The following is an 18,569-nucleotide window of genomic DNA, read 5'->3' as shown; positions in this document are numbered from 1 at the left end:
GAATTATGCTTTCAGGAAGAGTTTTCAGCAAATTCACTATCATCCTAGACAAGACTACTGAAAAGTAACACCGCTATACACATCGGATTACACAGGATCCACAGATCATAATAGGAGATGTCACAGATCACTTCCTTCCCTCCTTTTATAATGACCTTTGGACTCACATTTTAAATGCTTCAGTGCCTCAATACCAAAGATAGGATCAGGATCTGACAATTGTGGCTATGTACATGTGTTGTTTCCTGAAACAATAGTAAGTTAGCGTCTATAATAATAATAATAATAATAATCTTTATTTATATAGCGCCAACATATTCCGCAGCACTTTACAATTAAGCGGGGACTTATACAGACAAATTCAATACAAGTTAAAACAATTTAAACAGTGACATCAGGAGTGAGGTCCCTGCTCGCGAGCTTACAATCTACAAGGAAATGGGGGGACACAATAGGTGCAAAGTGCTTGTTATTTCAGGTCTGGCAATTATAATACATAGGGATTTTCATACAAAGCTGCATGATCCGGTCATCAGCCCGTGTGTTTAAGTGCAATAGTCAAGTATCAAGGCCCCTGTGGTCAGTGTGAGAATTGCAAGATTTTAATTTTTTTTTTTAAACAGATTGTGATAAGTGAAAGGAAAAAAATATTGCCAGACATATTTACAAATATATTTTACACAGAAACCTGACAAACAATAGGTAATATTTCTGATAACACATTTCCTTTAAATAAAATAAATCTATCTTATATCTATTTACCTATATTCAGCTATGTATCTTTTATCTATTTTCTATCTATCTACAGTGTGGAAAAAAGTATATAGTCAGCTACCACAGGTAGACCACAACTATGAGAGTCAAAATGAGAAAACAAATCCAGAAAATCACCTTGTCTGATTTGGTTTGATTTATTTTGCAAATTATGGTGGAAATTAAGTATTTGGTTATTACCAAAAGTTCATCTCAATATTTTGTTATATATCCTTTGTTGGCAATGGCAGAGGTCAAACGTTTTCCGTAAGTCTTCACAAAGTTAGCACACACTGTTGGTGGTGTGTTGGCCCATTCCTCCATAAAGATCTCCTCTAGAGCAGTGATGTTTTGGGCCTGTTGCTGGGCAACACGGACTTTCAACTCCCCCAAATGTTTTCTATGGGGTTGAGATCTGGAGACTGGCTAGGCCACTCCCGGACCTTCATATGCTTCTTATGAAGCCACTCCTTCATTGCCCTGGCAGTGTGCTTGGGATCATTATCATGCTGAAAGACCCATCCACGTTTCATCTTCAATGCCCTTGCTGATGGAAGGAGGTTTATACTCAAAATCTCACGATACATGGCCCCTTTCATTCTTTAATGTACACGGCTCAATCATCCTTGTCCCTTTGCAGAGAAACAGCCCCAAAGCATGATGTTGCCACCTCCATGTTTCACAGTAGGTATGGTGTTCTTTGGATGCAACTCAGCATTCTGTCTCCTCCAAACACGATGAGCTTTGTTTCTGCCAAACAGCTCTACTTTGGTTTCAGCAGCCCATATGATATTCTCCCAGTACTCTTCTTGAAAATCCAACTGCTCTCTAGCAAACTTCAGATGGGCCCGGACATGTACTTGCTTAATCAGGGGAACACATCTGGCACTGCAGGATCTAAGTCCCTGGCGGCATATTACTGATGGTAGCCTTTGGTATGATGCAAGTCATTCACTAGGTTCCCTTGTGTGGTTTTGGGATTTTTGCTCCCCGTTCTTGTGATCATTTTGACCCCACAGGCTGACATCTTGCGTGGAGCCCCAGATCGAGGGAGATATCAGAGGTCTTGTATGTCTTCCATTTTCTTAATATTGCTCCCACAGTTGATTTCATCACACCAAACTGCTTGCCTGTTGCAGATTTAATCTTCCCAGCCTGGTGTAGGGCTACAATTTTGTTTTTGGTGTCCTTCAACAGCTCTTTGGTCTTCACCATAGTGGAGTTTGGAGTGTGACTGTTGGAAGTTGTGGACAGGTGTCCTTTATACTGATAACAAGTTCAGACAGCTGCCATTACTACAGGTAATGAGTGGAGGACAGAGGAGCCTCTTAAAGAAGAAGTTACAGGTCTGTGAGAGCCAGAAATCTTTAGGTGACCAAATACTTATTTTCCACCATAATTTGCAAAATAAATCTTGACAAATCAGCCAAGGTGATTTTCTGGATTTGTTTTCTCATTTTGACTCTCATAGTTGTGGTCTACCTGCGATGTCAATTATAGGCCTCTCTTATCTTTTTACGTGGGAGAACTTGCACAATTGGTTTCTGACTAAATACTTTTTTTCCCCACAGTATCTATCTATTATCTCTAAAACTATCTATCTATCTATCTATCTATCTATCTATCTATCTATCTATCTATCTATCTATCTATCTATCTAATATCTATTATCTATCTATCTATCTATTATCTAGCTATCTATCTATTATCTATCTATCTATCATACATTGAGCTCATACACAGTTTGAAGATACATGGACTCAGGGATTGTGCACACGTGGCGGATTCGCAGCAGTTTTCCATCCGGTTTACAGTACAATGTAAACCTACGGAAAACCAAATCGGCAGTCCCCATGGTGCGGAAAATACAGCGCGGAAACGCTGCTTTGTATTTTCTGCAGCATGTCAATTCTTTGTGCGGATTCCGCACCATTTTATACCTGTTCCTTTATAGGAATCCGCAGGTGGTAAAACGCAGGTGAAATCCACACAAAAAACGCTGGAAATCTGTGGTAAATCTGTGGGTAATCCGCAGGTAAAACGCAGTGCATTTTACCTGTGGATTTTTCAAAAACTGAGTGGAAAAATCAGCACAGAAATCCGCAATTTGTACACATTGCCTCACTGTAGTTTGGTTTCATGGGGCTCTTAATCACAAAACATCTTTTCAGCTGGTTCCTATACTGTATGAGGTGTAACGTTACTTTTATATAACCTCTTCTTCTATTTCAGAAACTTGGGTGAAAGTTGTGATGATATGAATAAGATGAACGGTGACGGCTGCTCTCTCTTTTGTCGTGAGGAGGCCTCTTTCCACTGCCTGGGTGAGTAACTATAGTACAATCCTTACCTGTGATAGAGAGCTAGGAGTTTTCAACCAACATTAAATCCCCAAAGATTTAAGTTAATGTTTAATTTCGGGGTTTTTTTTATAGTAAATAAGAAAATTAGTAATAATATTACTTGGCGGGAAGAAAAATCCAGGACACTTGCTACCTAAAGATTTCTAATAATTTAGACATTGCGTGGACTTTCTTCACCAATTGACCTTCTTCATCCTACTGTTATTCTGCAAGTCTGTCCTCTGTGTAGAGTGCTGGTTAGGAACAGCAGAGTATGATGAAGCAGAAGTGTGGTACATGTGGCACTAAAGTTGGTGTCACTTTTTTAAAACTTTTTCCTGATAGGGCATGACATAATGGACCACATATGAGAAACATCTACTTTCACCCTTCCCAGATCACTTGATCGTATGTTCTATAATGTGAGAGAAGCTGATCGATTTAGGTAAATGACACTCTGATCAAATGCAGATCCTGGTGTCTTCTTCCTATGATCTCATTCTCTCGGATGCGAAAATCGGAGCACAGGTGCTAAGAAGATGGAGAACAAGATTTCTTAATTTTCTCCATCCATTGAGTCCATGGAAATTGGACTTTCATCCAAGGGCAGTCCAATGTTTTCTACACACCCATAAACTCGAATGAGTGCGTGCCCTCTGATTTGTGCAGTAGGCTGAATCCGCATGAAAATAAAAACTCTGATCAGTGCCGCCCCATAGAATAACACTGGGCCAAATGCTGTCCGATTAAACCACTGATCGCACTCGTCCGATGTATGATCGAGCCCTTAAAATAAATTCACAGTGTTTTACAGCTCGCTCTCTTGTAGTATTTTCATTGGCATCAACATCAACACTTCACTGCCAAAATCGCTTCAGCCAGATGTTAATTTAAAGCCTATATCAAATTATTGTGGCGGTTTTAGGTCTGCAGAATATTTTCGTAACCCCCAATGCTTTGGGTATGCCATTTATTCCAATGTTCTTCCCATTAAAAAAAAGGCAAATTACAGGTGTGACAATAAAAATGCCATGAAAAATTGTTGCAGAAAGTGGGTTTGGAAAAATTCTTGAAATTCATGGAATTCTTTTTTTCTGTACAAATGTTTAAAAACTCTGAATAAGTTGTGTATGTCAACGAGGTGGGGTTTTTTTAGCCGTCCGAAACATTAGCAAAGCAAGTAAAGTATGTAGACTTGGAAGACTACGCTTGACGGAATGAGTGAGCTGCCATTTGCTTTAACGAAGGCAGACAGATAGCAGGAGGGGGATTGCGCTGGTGGTCTTTTTAATTGTGGGAAATCCTGAGGAAAAGAGAAAAGAGGAGCAATAAATTCCAGGCACTTACACTGTGCATAGCTCCCGAGTGATGCAACTGCTGAAGTGTGAATGACAAGGTGAATTAGCAAAATAATAGGTTCATGAACTGTACTTAGTTTAACAACACGATTTGTACATTATTTTGTTCCAATTTTTGCATTTGCTTTCTCACATTTGCAATCCTGCTAGTCGCTACTATAAATCACTCACCAACATATAGTGCTTCCTAGTAGCATCTACAATTCAGGGCAGAAAAAAAATAGATAGAAAATCATGCGAAATGACCGGATATTTTATGATTGTAAAAAAAATAGAAATAGACTTTTTTTGGGACTGCACACTTGAAGGATTGATGGAGCTCATGTGATCTGCTCATCCATATGAATGCAAATAAGACGATAATCCTGCCATGTGATCTAAAGTTCAAGAGGGAAAATTGTCTCATGTTTGCTTAGCTGCAGATTTGATTATCGGTCCAAGAACTCGCAACAGAAACAGAAATAATCATCCAAGACGAGCACCTTCAATTGTTGCTCAGGCCTTAGGACTAGTGCATCATCCAGAGTCATCTGAATGGATGCCTTGCAGAGTCACAAGAAGTCTTTGTAGCTCCCGGGTAGTTGTGCTTTCATATGGTGCCTCCAAAGGGTGTGAAACAGTAGCCAATGGAAGGGAGGACAACCAAAGTCTAAGCATGCTGAACATGTATGGTGGCCTCAATCTACTCCGACGTTACACTGTCACCTCACAGCTCACAGTGCATGTCAGACCAAATGAGAATCATGAGGTCAAAGGAACTGGCCAAGGAGCTCAGAGACAGAACTGTGGCAAGGCACAGATCTGGCCAAGGTTACAAAATAATTTCTGCAGTTCTCAAGGTTCCTAAGAGCACAGTGACCTCCATAATCCTTAAATGGAAGACGTTTGGGACCAGCAGAAGTCTTCCTAGACCTGGCCGTACAGCCAAACTGAGCAATCGTGGGAGAAGAGCCTTGATGAGAGAGGTAACGAAGAACCCAAAGATCATTGAGGCTGAGCTCCATAGATGCAGTAGAGAGATGGGAGAAAGTTCCACAAAGTCGACTATCACTGCAGCCCTCCACCAGTCGGGCCTTTATGGCAGAGTGGCCCGACGGAAGCCTCTCCTCAGTGCAAGACATATGAAAGCCAGCATAGAGTTTGCAAAAAACACATGAAGGACTCCCAGAATGTGAGGATATGTTCACACAGGGCATTTTTATGCTAATTTTCAACTGCTTTTTACAGTACCAGCAAAGCCTATGGGATTTCAGAAATTTCATGCACACACTTTGGTTTTTTGTGTCATCAGGATTTTGTGCTTTGCTGCTTTTTTGGGACATAGAGCATGTCACTTCTTTCAGCGTTTTTGCAGCATTTTTCAACCATTGGCTTGAATGGGTATTGAAAAAACGCTGCAAAAACGCAGCAAAAACGCAGGTACCATTATTTGCAGCGTTTTTACTGCAGAAAGTCAATGGACATTAGCTTGGACAAAGAGATGCAAAAGACGCACCAAAACGCACAAAAAAAAAAAACAACAAATGTGCACCAAAAATGCACCTAAACCTGTGTTTTTGCCATAGCTTATTTCCTGCCAATAAGATCAGTTTTTGCTGCAGAAAAAAAAGCAGCAAAAATGCCCTGTGTGAACTTACCCTTAGAAATAAGATCCTCTGGTCTAATGAGATGAAGATCGATTTTTTGGGTGATAATTCTAAGCAGTATGTGTGGAGAAAACCAGACACTGCTCATCACCTGCCCAATACAATCCCAACAGTGAAACATGGTGGTGGCAGCATCATGCTATGGGGGTATTTTTCATCTGCAGGGGCAAGACGACTGGTTGACATTGAAAGAAACATGATTGCGGCCAAGTCAGAGCCCTGACCTAAACCCAATTGAGCATCTCTGGAGAGACCTGAAAATGGCGTCCACCAACGTTCACCATGCGACCTGACGGAACTGGGGAGGATCTGCAAGGAAGAATGGCAGAGGATCCCCAAATCCAGGTGTGAAAAACTGGTTGCATCATTCCCAAGAAGACTCATGGCTGTACTAGCTCAAAAGGGGGCTTCTACTCAATAATGAGCAAAGGGTCTGAATACTTATGACCATGTGATATTTCAGTTTTCTTTTTTAATAAATTTGCAAAAATTACTACATTTCTGTTCTTTTCAGTCAAGATGGGGTGCAGAGTGCACATTAATGAGAAAACAAAATGAACTTCTTTGATTTTACCAAATGGCTGCAATGAAACAAAGAGTGAAAAATGTAAAGGGGTCTGAATACTTTCCGTACCCACTGTATATATATATATATATATATATATATATATATATATATATATATATATATATATTTGTTATTGCCTGATTGTTCCACGTAATGTCCTCTTTTACCACTCACTCTGCACAGTCAGACGGCACTGTAAGAGTAAAATGCACATGTCTGGACTTTTCTTCCTGTCTTTTTCGGAAATCTGCTATTGAACCCTAGTAGTTTTAACCTGTATCAATTGTTTTAATGTTATGTTTAAATTTGATGAAATAGTCACTTTTTAAGGCCAAACTATCTCTTTCCTTTACTGGATGCTGGCATTGATGATGGACTAGAAGGCCCATTACCAGTAGCCAATTTTCACACATTCTTTTGACTCAAATATTCATTTTTTCGCAATGGGAAAAGGAGATAAAACAGGATACATGTCTCAACAGGTTCATATTTTTCAGCAGAAAATTTATCTCTACGTTTTCCTTTCAGTAACTACTATAGTGACTCCATCAGATTTACTATTGTCTTTCCACACGTCATGCTGAATTCTCTATCATCGACCAGCATCACTTAACATATGATCATGTATGACTTTCCATGATTAGTTCTTGTATGTCATCAATGTCCTACCTACGTCACATCTACACAAAAAGACATGCCCATACTACATTAGGATACACAAGATTTACAGTAGTTGTGTATTTAAGAAACCCTAAACACAAAAAAATGCACAAGAAATGAAAAAAAAAATCCCATAATTTCTTTGGAGATATTTATATTTATTGTTTTGGAGTGCAGTATGTGAAATCTCTTCTTGTAGTGCAGCTGGGCATTTCTTCACATTTTTCTGGGAAGGGCGTGTGAGTTCACTCCTCCCTCCCAGATGCTGTCAATCACTAGAACACCCACCAGCACTCCACTCCCCTACCACCTGCTCTTGTGTTCAGCTGCCAGCATGGCAGTCCTTTCCAGGTTATTTGCTCCTGTTTAATAGTGTCTGTATTACTTGACAGATTGGACCCTGTGTTCATGTCTCAGCCCCTTTTTTTTTTTTTCTCTTTTCCCTCATGGATCTAGACTATATTTTTAGGTCTATGTGATATTTATATCATTTATACCTTTATTGACTTGGTGCTGTGTACTATTTACCTGCTGGTGGGTGTTCTAGTATTATATGCCTATATTTCATTTTAGGTTTATCTCTCTCTGTTTTGTTATTCATTTGATTGTTTAGGTGTGTACTTTGTTTATTGCTATACTTTACACAGAGTGGGGGCTCATGTGGTGGAGGGTTGTATTGTATTGTTTTTAATTGTTTTTAAACTTTGTTACCAATAAAGCTTCCTGTTTTATATATATATATATATATATATATATATATATATATATATATATATATATATATATCTTCGGCTGGTGTGCATACCTTATAGTGACTCTCTTTGTTTCTTTGTTGGCATGCTCCGTGTTACATGTTCACTTGGTATGCACCCCCACTGACCTTATAGAGTTATTTGAATTTGCTGTGCGCCAGATTGTTTTACTATTCGCAAGAAGAGATTTCACATACTGTGCTCCAAAAGTAAGACATATGAATATCTCTGCAATTAAGTGACATAGCACAAAATAGAAAAAGCTTCAGAATCAGTGGAGCTCAGAGATTTTTTTTTTACATATCTCACTTCAGTTTCTATCCGGTGTAAAATTTCCAGCAGATTTCTAATTTTGGCGCAGGTGTACAATATTTTTTTAAAGGATTTTAGAACTTTTTGCAATGAGAAGTCACAGAAAAGTTTAAAGACAATAATAGAGAGCATTTTTGATTTTTCGACAAATTCATGAACTGGGTGGGCCATCCTGATGAATTTGACTCAAGTAACAACAGCAAATTTCATAGCACAAAAAAAGAGGTGAATTAAAACCCCCCACTAAAAATGAACCAGGCCTCTGCTTTCTTTATGATAATGTGGATTACAGATAAGAGGAGGATCTATTCATAGGACTCTGGTTGGTAAGCCAGATGGGACCCCTGGGATCTCCTTAGTTATTGCATTCTCTTCTTTTGAAACATCCAGGTTTTTGACCACTGTTTTCCAGACATCTTTTAACTCCATTCAAATATGAGGAAACTGTCCTTGATGAAAAAAACACTGACAAAACACTCAAAAAAGACGCCCGAGTGTCTTCCAGTCATCTTTTGAGTCATCCCATTGACTTGTCTTGTAAAGTATAGAGCATTCTTTTAACCAGTTGGCATCTTTGGAAACCAGAAGTGGTTACAAGGCACTCAAGAGCCTGAACAGCAAGTTGTTTTTACATAAAAATTAAAATGTTCATCCTTTTGAGTGTTTTCTCAGCATTTTTTCAGGCAGTTTTTGGTGCGGACCTGTCCATAAAAGACGTGTGAATGAAGAGTGTCAAAATATTATGCTTAAAGGGTTTTCCACTATTAGGATGACTCCTTCTCAAACTGAATGTTTGCCCCTTTTAAAATAAAGTAATTTATATTCACCCCCCATTCCAGTGTTATGGGCACTCACGTTCCTGGGGCTCACCCTGACATCACTGTTCGAGCATTCGGACATATAAGCAATCGAGAGGAAGTTATCGGCCAGCTGCAGCTCTGACTTCCTCTTGATTAATTATATGTCCTAAGGCAGGGACAGAGACACCAGTCCTGATTGGGCGCAGGGCTCGTGTGATGTAATGTGACCCTCGGGAACATGATTGTCTTCATCGTTTGAATGGTACCGGTACCAGAGGTGAATATAGGTCTTCACATTTTAATGGGGGCAAGCATTCAGATTATGAAGGGGTTGTCCTAGAAGTGGACAACCCCTTGAACTCTTGATCGTGTCTAACATAAAGGCTTTATAGGCAAGTCTATAAGCAACACAACTCTTCTTCTCAAAAGAAATAATCCATATTGCGTACAGTATACAGTGATAAGCAAAAAGGTAGAAATGTTTTGAAGTCAGGCTCCATATCTCACCATCCACTACTGCTTCTAACGTGAGGCTACCATCATTTTCTAGACAATCATCTTGGATATCTCATACAATAATTTGACTTGAAACTATTTGGCATATGACTAGTTATGCAGTTTCTTGTCATGTCAGTGCATTGTTACCTTTTTTTCTCATCACAATATGTCCATTGAAAGGGATCACAGGAGCACAAACAGCTCAGAGAATTGACCAGATAGATGTAGAGATCAGTTTATTCAATTTTGTTGAGGTCATCAACTCAGAATCAGATGATGGTTGAGTTAAGAGTGACCCAGCGCGGTCTTCCCCCACTATTACCCCTCCCAGTCGTTCCCTGTCTCTATTGTTGACAGGTACGGTTCGTCTTATGCCTTGGCTGTATTCTGTGGATAGTTTGCAGACCTTAGTGACTGTAAATTAATTAGGACCTTTTGTGTTTTCTCTCAGTCCTACTTTAATCAGATAATGCTGCTACAAACTATCCAAGAAGAAGTATATTGACTCAGTCAGGCTGCCCTGGCCTTTTCAGAACACAGAGCTAAGGGAGAGGAAATAAAAGAACTGAGATTGATCATCTTTATTTTAATTCCACTTAAGTAAACTAGCGGTAAAACATTGCATAGTAATTATAAGAATTGATGCCATGGATAGGTAAATGGATGAAATTAAATTAATGTAATAGTCATAATCAGTAAATAGTATCTCATGCCTGAGGATCAATATGGAGTAATGTTCTTTATATTGGCATTAGGTTTTTTTTTCTATGTCCACTTTTCAAACCAATTGCAATTTGCAATGTTTTTACTAACTGTATGTTATCAAGAAAAGTAGGTAGAGGAATAAGATTACCTCATGACTGCAGGATCGGACTAGAGATTAGAGTAGTAAAAATGTGCACACACCCTTCAATGGCAAATTGCTTTATAACTTATCACAAAGTGTCTTTGCCCCGCTCCGGGATCGATCTTCTCTGCTAGACATGACCCAGCTCTTGACTCTTCTAGAAAATCCTAATCCACGTCCGGGATCGATCCTCTCTGCTAGACATGACCCAGCTCTCGACTCTTCTAGAAAATCGTAATCCATGTCTGGGGTTGATCCTCTCTGCTAGACATGACCCAGCTCTCGACTCTTCTAGAAAATCCTAATCCACGTCCGGGATCGATCCTCTCTGCTAGACATGACCCAGCTCTCAACTCTTCTAGAAAATCCTAATCCATGTCCAGGGTTGATCCTCTCTGCTAGACATGACCCAGCTCTCGACTCTTCCAGAAAATCCTAATCCACGTCCGGGTCGATCCTCTCTGCTAGACATGACCCAGTTCTCGACTCGTCTAGAAAATCCTATTCCACGTGACTCTGCTTTTCTCCTGATTAATAAATGGATACAAACTTTACTGCCACATTTCGAGTCATTTGGACACTTAGACATAAACATACAAAGTGTAACCCACTATTTAAAAGCATTATGTCTAACAATCAAACTAACATCACATGTTAAACACACCATTGTCCTGATTAATCAGTGGATACTTTCACTGGTTCACTGCTTGGACTATCACTTTCCACTGTCCACTTTCTGTTCTTTTTGGAGTCTTGGCAATTAAACTTAGGATCAAGCACCGGATTAACAAATTTCCAAAAAATTCTTTATTAAAGCTTCTTTAAAAAATATAATATAGACATTCTAGGCTTTCCTGACGCATTTTGAGCTGATCCGACTCTTAGTCATAGATAAATGTAGAAACTGTAATCCATGATTTAAAAGAACTATTAATAATAACTAACATCACACGTTGACCACATCTGACAAGTAATGTACTAAATTAAAACAAGCTACAGTGTAGCTTCAATGCATCAGTTTTGATTGAGGAAAAAAATTGGAAATAAAACTTCATTCAGTATTAGACAACATTGCATTTAAAAAATGGAGAACTGGAGAATATGTGGAAGGTGAAGGCAACAGTGATTCCAGTGGTGATAGGACCACTTGGAGCAGTGACCCCTAATTTGGGATCATGGCTACAACAGATCCCAGGAGCAACATCTGAGCTCTCTGTCCAGAAAAGCACAATGCTTGGAACAACTAAGATCATCCACAGAACCCTCAAACTCCCAGGCTTCTGGTAGAGGAACCGAGAATGAGAAAGGACAACCAAGACCACCCCCATTGGGGGTGATAAGGAAGTTTTTATATACAGTATAAAACCTAAAAGGTTCATTCTCAAGTATGAAAGATATCCACTATATAAGGGATAGGGAATACTTTCCGATCGCTGGGGATCCTACTATTTAGACCCCCACTGATCCAGAGAACTGGAACTCATGTGAATGGAGCAGTGGTTGATCATGCGACAGCCTGTACTTTAATTCTTCATGGGAACTCCCAAGATAGCCAAACGCTGCTCTTGGCCTTTCATTGGGGCACTGCCATAAGAATGAATGGAGCGGCAGTGCACATGATCAACCAATGTTGCGCTGACCGTCACGATTGGCTAACACACTACAGCTTCTTTCTTTGGATTGACATCAAGGCTGGTCTGCCCCCAGGCAAATAATCTGAATGACCTGAGACAGTGCATTACTGAAACAGCGGAGTCCAAATTTTAGGATATGTTGGCATACACTTGGATAGAACTAGACTCCCGCCTGGTCATCTGCCGGTTCCACAATGGACATCACTGAACATTTATAGTGTATAGTTAAAAATTGGATAGATAGTATGTATTTTCATGTTAAACTGTTGTATTATATTTTCTCCGTTATGAATACTAAGGCTATAATTTTGCCCCAACCTTTTTGCATCACTATATATACAGTATATAAATATATTGCCATGTTATCTATTTTAAAGATAAGTATATGAAAAGATGTATCAGAGTAGGATAGTGAATGTAAGGCAAAACAACCCTTCACAAGCATCTGCTCAAGTTTTCTATTCTCCTATTGTTTGCAACTGGGAAGTTTTTCTAATTGTCACATTATTGTGAACATAATGTACATTATATCCAATAAAAATAAAATGTTTCAGTCCATAAGATATAATAAATTAGCGTCATAATTTAACCCCTGAAGGAGATAGTTTTCCAATTAATAGATCCTAAAAGCCTCCCGATTCTCTTGCTGACTCGAAACACATCAACATATTAGTATGTCTATATTATTTTTTAACTAAATTTTAAAAAGATTTTTTGTGAATTTTTTCATAACCTGTCACTCGATTCAAAACTTATTTGCCATGATTCTCCAAAGTGCAGCTTGAAGCCTCACAACTTTGATCTGAGTGGAGTGTGAATCACCAAATGCACGTCAAAGACGGTTGAGTGGTTTCATAAAAGTATTTTCTCCATTATTTATGCTGCCTGATCTGGACTCTTATGCAACCATCCCTTACTTCCAATTGGTTCTCATTCAGCCCCATTTTCTGCTTTTCTGGCATTAACGTATCTGGTTATTCCCTCAGATCTTCCCAATGAAAAGCAGCTACTCTACAGATGCAACCTAGGGTCCCATCAGGGAAGGACAGATCACTGTTATAGGGGTTAAAGGTTGAAAACTATGGACCCTGCAAAGAATTATGCTAGGTTTAATGGTGGAAGACCCTTATGACTTGCTTCTATTTTCGAGTTTCACCATTACATATTTTTAAGGAGATTCATCAACACATGATACAATTCTGATGAAGAACTGGCTGGTGGGTTTTGAACTTTGCTGAATGTTATTATTATTATACATTTTTATAGCGCCATTTATTCCATGGCGCTTTACATGTGGGGCAAATATAGACAAATACATTAAACATGAGCAAAAAACAAGGCACACAGGTACATAAGAAGGGAGGACCCTGCCCGCGAGAGCTCACAGTCTGCAGGGGATGGGTAAGGATACAGTAGGAGAGGGTAGAGCTGGTTGTGCGGTGGTTCAGTAGGTTGAGGTTCACTGCAGGCTGTAGGCTTGTCGGAAGAGGTTGGTCTTCAGGTTCTTTTTGAAGGTTTCTATGGTAGGCGAGAGTCTGATGTGTTGTGGTAGAGAGTTCCAGAGTATGGGGAAAGCACGGGAGAAGTCTTGGATGCGGTTGTGGGAAGAAGAGATGAGAGGGGAGTAGAAAAGGAGGTCTTGAGAGTATCGGAGGTGGCGTGTAGGTAGGTATCGGGAGACCATGTCACAGATGTATGGAGGAGATAGGTTGTGGATGGCTTTGTATGTCATTGTGAGGGTTTTGAACTGGAGTCTCTGGGCGATAGGAAGCCAGTGAAGGGCTTGGCATAGGGGAGAGGCTGAGGAATAGTGGAGAGACAGGTAGATTAGTCAGGCAGCAGAGTGTAGGATGGATTGGAGTGGTGCCAGAATGCTAGAGGGGAGTCCAGAGAGTAGGAGGTTGCAGTAGTCAAGGCAGGAGATGATAAGGGGATGCACTAGTGTTTTTGTGGTGTCGCGGTCAAGGAATGCGTGGATCCGGGAAATATTTTTGAGTTTGAGATTTATTATATTCTAAACCCTGCAATTTTTTTTTAGATTTTATTTAATATTTTTATTTTATGTAAATATAACAGAGCTACATAAAATTTGCTAGTAATACAATAAAAAGTCTGTAGATGGTTGTTTGTGTACATAAGAAGGAAAATGATGCCAGTGGGCTGGGTAGGAATGTAAAGTATGCACCAGTAGAGATGAAACAGATTAAGAAGACTTTTTTGGAAGAAAGTTCCTCTGGGGTACATTGTAGATTCTGTAATTCTCTAGAGCACATTTTTTGAATAGAGAAAAAGACTTTGTCAAGAACTTGTCCAAATATTTCTGCCAAAAACTTAGCATGAAAACAATATCACAAATTGCCATCTGGATATATGCAAGTGTTATTCTTTGAGGTTTAGGTATGCTCCAAGAATTCAAATACCTAAAACAATGTTTACACATATTTGTCCTGTCTTTCTTAGAGGATGCATAGTGATGCGGCATGAAAATTGTTGCCAGAGTCCTTCCTTCAAAAACAGACATGCTCAACAATAATGTGGTTTTTTTTCCAGGCTTACAGTACTTTGATTCTGCATGCTCATATCTTCTACTTACTTCCATATTAAATAAAAGATAACAGGAACTGGATTTCATCACAATGCCGGGGCAAACAGTTGACATTGATATCTGGTTCACATATGTCGGTTTTGTGTTCTGTATGGAAATATGCCCATTTTACCTAGGTTGATATCCTCAATATCTGGTTCTTGAAGCTTAATCATTCTTTTTAGTAACTATGCATTTTTTCAAGCTGTACTTATTAATAGAGGCTGAATGTGTTTACGAAGTGAAACGGCAGGTAAAAAAATATTTTTGGAAGATATTTCTTAGAAATATAACACTTGTGTACATTTCTGGGTTGGAGGATACACAGTATAACAAATGGTTTAGAGTTAAACTAGTTAGATAAAGTCTAAGGCGTGTTGTTATTTTCAACTCCAAACACAGTCACATAGGTTTGACCTTTGCGCAACGAATGCCCTGGCTGCATCACATAACAGTCCTTAAAGAGAATCTACCACCACATTTGACCTAACTAAACTATTAATATGGGCCTACTGTTTATAGACTGTAATTAACATGAAGAAAATTGGCGCACTACCAAATATGCAAAAATGACGAGGGTGCAAACTAGTGGCGATGTGAGCAAATATGAACAAAGAAGAAAAGAACGCCACTATAGAGAATGCACACCTCTACTAAATACTATATATAAAAAAGGTAAACTTTATTTGACAAAGCACATAAAATCAATTAGAAAGCAAAAACATCAAAACACCCCCCCCCCCCGCACATATGCATGTGGCACCCTAATGCATAAATAATGTGTAAATGCAAAGTACACTGATAGTACATATGGCAACAATGATGATAATGCAAAACTACCTCCACAATAGCCCCTGAACAATCTAATGATGGAGATGAGGCCCAAACCCTGATAAGGGAAAGAAAAGGGGGTAACTGTGCAAAATTCTGCAATAGTTACACGGGAGACAAGGAAGCCCACACTGAAGCACTAAGCTAATGATATTGAGAGCACTAAACCATGGCCAAATCTATGCCAGCCATGTCAAGACAATGGAAACTGCAAAACCGAATATAATCAGCATGCACAAAGATAAATCCAGCAAGCATGGTAGTCAAAGGCTGCATGGAGTTCTAATGCGTGTCGCCGTTACACGGACGGCTTCGTCAGGGGCAGTGTATAGTGCAATGTCAAACTGACAGCTTAAATACCTTGGGACATTCAGAGATCAGTAGACACCGGTGGGCGGAAAGCCATAGCCGACACAATACAGAACCGGAAATGATGTAAAAGGAGCAAGGTAAGGGCAGACGTCTCTGCCCATAGGATCAAATGTGCACGCGCCAAAGGAATCAGCGCTGCGTATCTGAAGGAGTGAAATAATGAGAAGGGCGCATGCGCATACCGAGGAGGAGTGAAGTGGAGCGCTATAATGGACAGTTGAAAACAGTATAGGTAAGAGGGAAACAAATGTAGGAATAAAGCAAGAATATTAAGACATAAGACCATGAAACAAATATGTATATAAGAAGAATAATTATACAGACTATAAATAAGTCAAATAATAGACAATAGTTATATAAATATATAATGAACAATGAAAAATGCTAATACATAAGGAATAATAATGAAAACATGACTAACAATAACAGTTGATAATCCAGACTCCATTTTAATTATTGTACTAATAAACCTTTAACCCCACACAAAGTTAATAGAATCCTACACAAGAATCATATATTCAGGTATAACAATGTCCTAATTAGACTGGAAGCTGAGGCATACAGTTGTTCAACTGGAACAATCAAAATAGTCACTTCCTCAAGATCCAAAATCTTCACAGCCATTAATATCATGGTCCACCCTGGTAGTCAGCTTAATGATCAAAAGTGGTCCATCCAGCCAAGTGGTCCATCCATGAAGCTCATCCATCCAGGTGGTCCATACATGAAGATCCAGAATCTTTACAGGTACCATACACCACCACCCAGAAGGTCCAAACTCCTACAAGCATCAATTCAAAAATAGCCAGGGAACATATGCTTCTTGAATCCGGATCAAATGGACCACCAATTGCCTCCATATCCATGTAACCGAACACCACAGTAATCCAGAAAGCGTGACAACAAATATCGAGAAATAGGCAATGTATCGAATCTAAGGGGAAAAAGGAAATAAGGGCATAAATACGATAGGCAGGTTAACCCACGAAGCCTGTGAATTAGAGATCCTCATTTAGACCATCCGGTGCTGAGGAATGTAACAAAAATATCCAGCGTGCTTCAGTTTGTAGGAGTTTTTTGGTGAGTGGGCCACCTCTGTCTGAACCTTTGATGTGTTCAAGACCCACAACCATGGTGTTCAGACACCTACCTCCATGATGGGCCAGGTAATGGGATGCAACCGAGGTCAAAGTCTTGCCTTGACAGGAGTCCACCTGGGCCGTATTAGTAGTAGAAAAGTGCCTTTGAATACGGCGATGTAGTTCTTGGGACGTTTGACCTACATAAAGAAGTGGACATGGACATACAATAGCATAAATTACATTGGTCGTCTTACAGTTGATGTAAGCCTTTAGTCCATGTACCACTGAATCAGTAGGATTGCAAAAGTTATCTCAGACAGGGTGCATATATTGACAAATATTGCAATCCCCGCAAGGAAAGGAACCTTTCAAAAAGACCCCCCGATTAAGTCTAACAACAGGTCTAGAGTAGTGGCTCCTAGTAAGGATGTCCCTCAAATTCGGTGCCCTCCTAGCCGTAATAAGTGGAGACTCACTGACAATCTTGGATGTTTGTAGGTCCGTAGTGAGAACACCCCAATGTTTTTGAAGGATCTGTCTCACCTGGGGCCAGTGGGTGTTGTAACCTGTCACGAACCGAACATGATTGTCAGGCACCTTTTCCTTAGGCTCCAATAACGATCCTTGTGAATGAAGACGCGCTCTCTGGTAGGCCTTGGAGATGCACTTGTGAGGATACATCCTTTGCTTAAATCTAGAGGTGAGATCACCAGCCTCTCTGCGGAAGTCTTCATCAAGTGTACAGTTCCTCCTGGCCCGAAGGAACTGACCAACAGGTACACCAGTCCTGGTGTGTAAAGGATGAAAACTGCGAAATTCCATGCAGCCTTTGACTACCATGCTTGATGGATTTATCTTTGTGCATGCTGATTATATTCGGTTTTGCAGTTTCCATTGTCTTGACATGGCTGGCATAGATTTGGCCATGGTTTAGTGCTCTCATTATCATTAGCTTAGTGCTTCAGTGTGGGCTTCCTTGTCTCCCGTGTAACTATTGCAGAATTTTGCACAGTTACCCCCTTTTCTTTCCCTTATCAGGGTTTGGGCCTCATCTCCATCATTAGATTGTTCAGGGGCTATTGTGGAGGTAGTTTTGCATTATCATCATTGTTGCCATATGTACTATCAGTGTACTTTGCATTTACACATTATTTATGCATTAGGGTGCCACATGCATATGTGCGGGGGGCGGGGGTGTTTTGATGTTTTTGCTTTTTAATTTATGTGCTTTGTCAAATAAAGTTTACCTTTTTTATATATAGTATTTAGTAGAGGTGTGCATTCTCTATAGTGGCGTTCTTTTCTTCTTTACTGTTTATAGACTGCTGAAAAAGCCATGCCTGTATGCCTTTTTGTTAAGAAATCATCTTTCATCACTTTATATAAATGACTTCTTCCATGCTATGGGTCAGACGCTGCCCGGAACATAACTGCCTTCTGAGCTTATTTTACATGAAAGTGGAGTTACCATTGTGAGACAAGTAGCACAGTAGCCCAGCCAATCAACAAAGCTTTTCGGCTTTGGGCACT

The 18,569-nt window shown here is 39.7% G+C and overlaps 1 protein-coding gene across 2 annotated transcripts in view; it reads left to right on the top strand.

The window, feature by feature from the left end:
* PAPPA (pappalysin 1) overlaps positions 1–18,569 on the top strand; it is a 421,200-nt gene that overhangs the window by 225,434 nt on the left and 177,197 nt on the right. For both annotated transcript variants that reach the window (XM_077283454.1, XM_077283453.1), the window contains exon 9: positions 2,986–3,077. In XM_077283454.1, the coding sequence (XP_077139569.1) occupies positions 2,986–3,077 (92 nt within the window). The remainder of the gene's footprint in view (positions 1–2,985; positions 3,078–18,569) is intronic.

The sequence above is a fragment of the Ranitomeya variabilis genome, chromosome 2 (assembly GCF_051348905.1).
Source record: "Ranitomeya variabilis isolate aRanVar5 chromosome 2, aRanVar5.hap1, whole genome shotgun sequence".
Lineage (NCBI taxonomy): Eukaryota > Metazoa > Chordata > Amphibia > Anura > Dendrobatidae > Ranitomeya > Ranitomeya variabilis.
The sequence above is the reverse complement of the archived record's forward strand: the minus strand, read 5'-3'. Positions and strand labels throughout refer to the sequence as shown.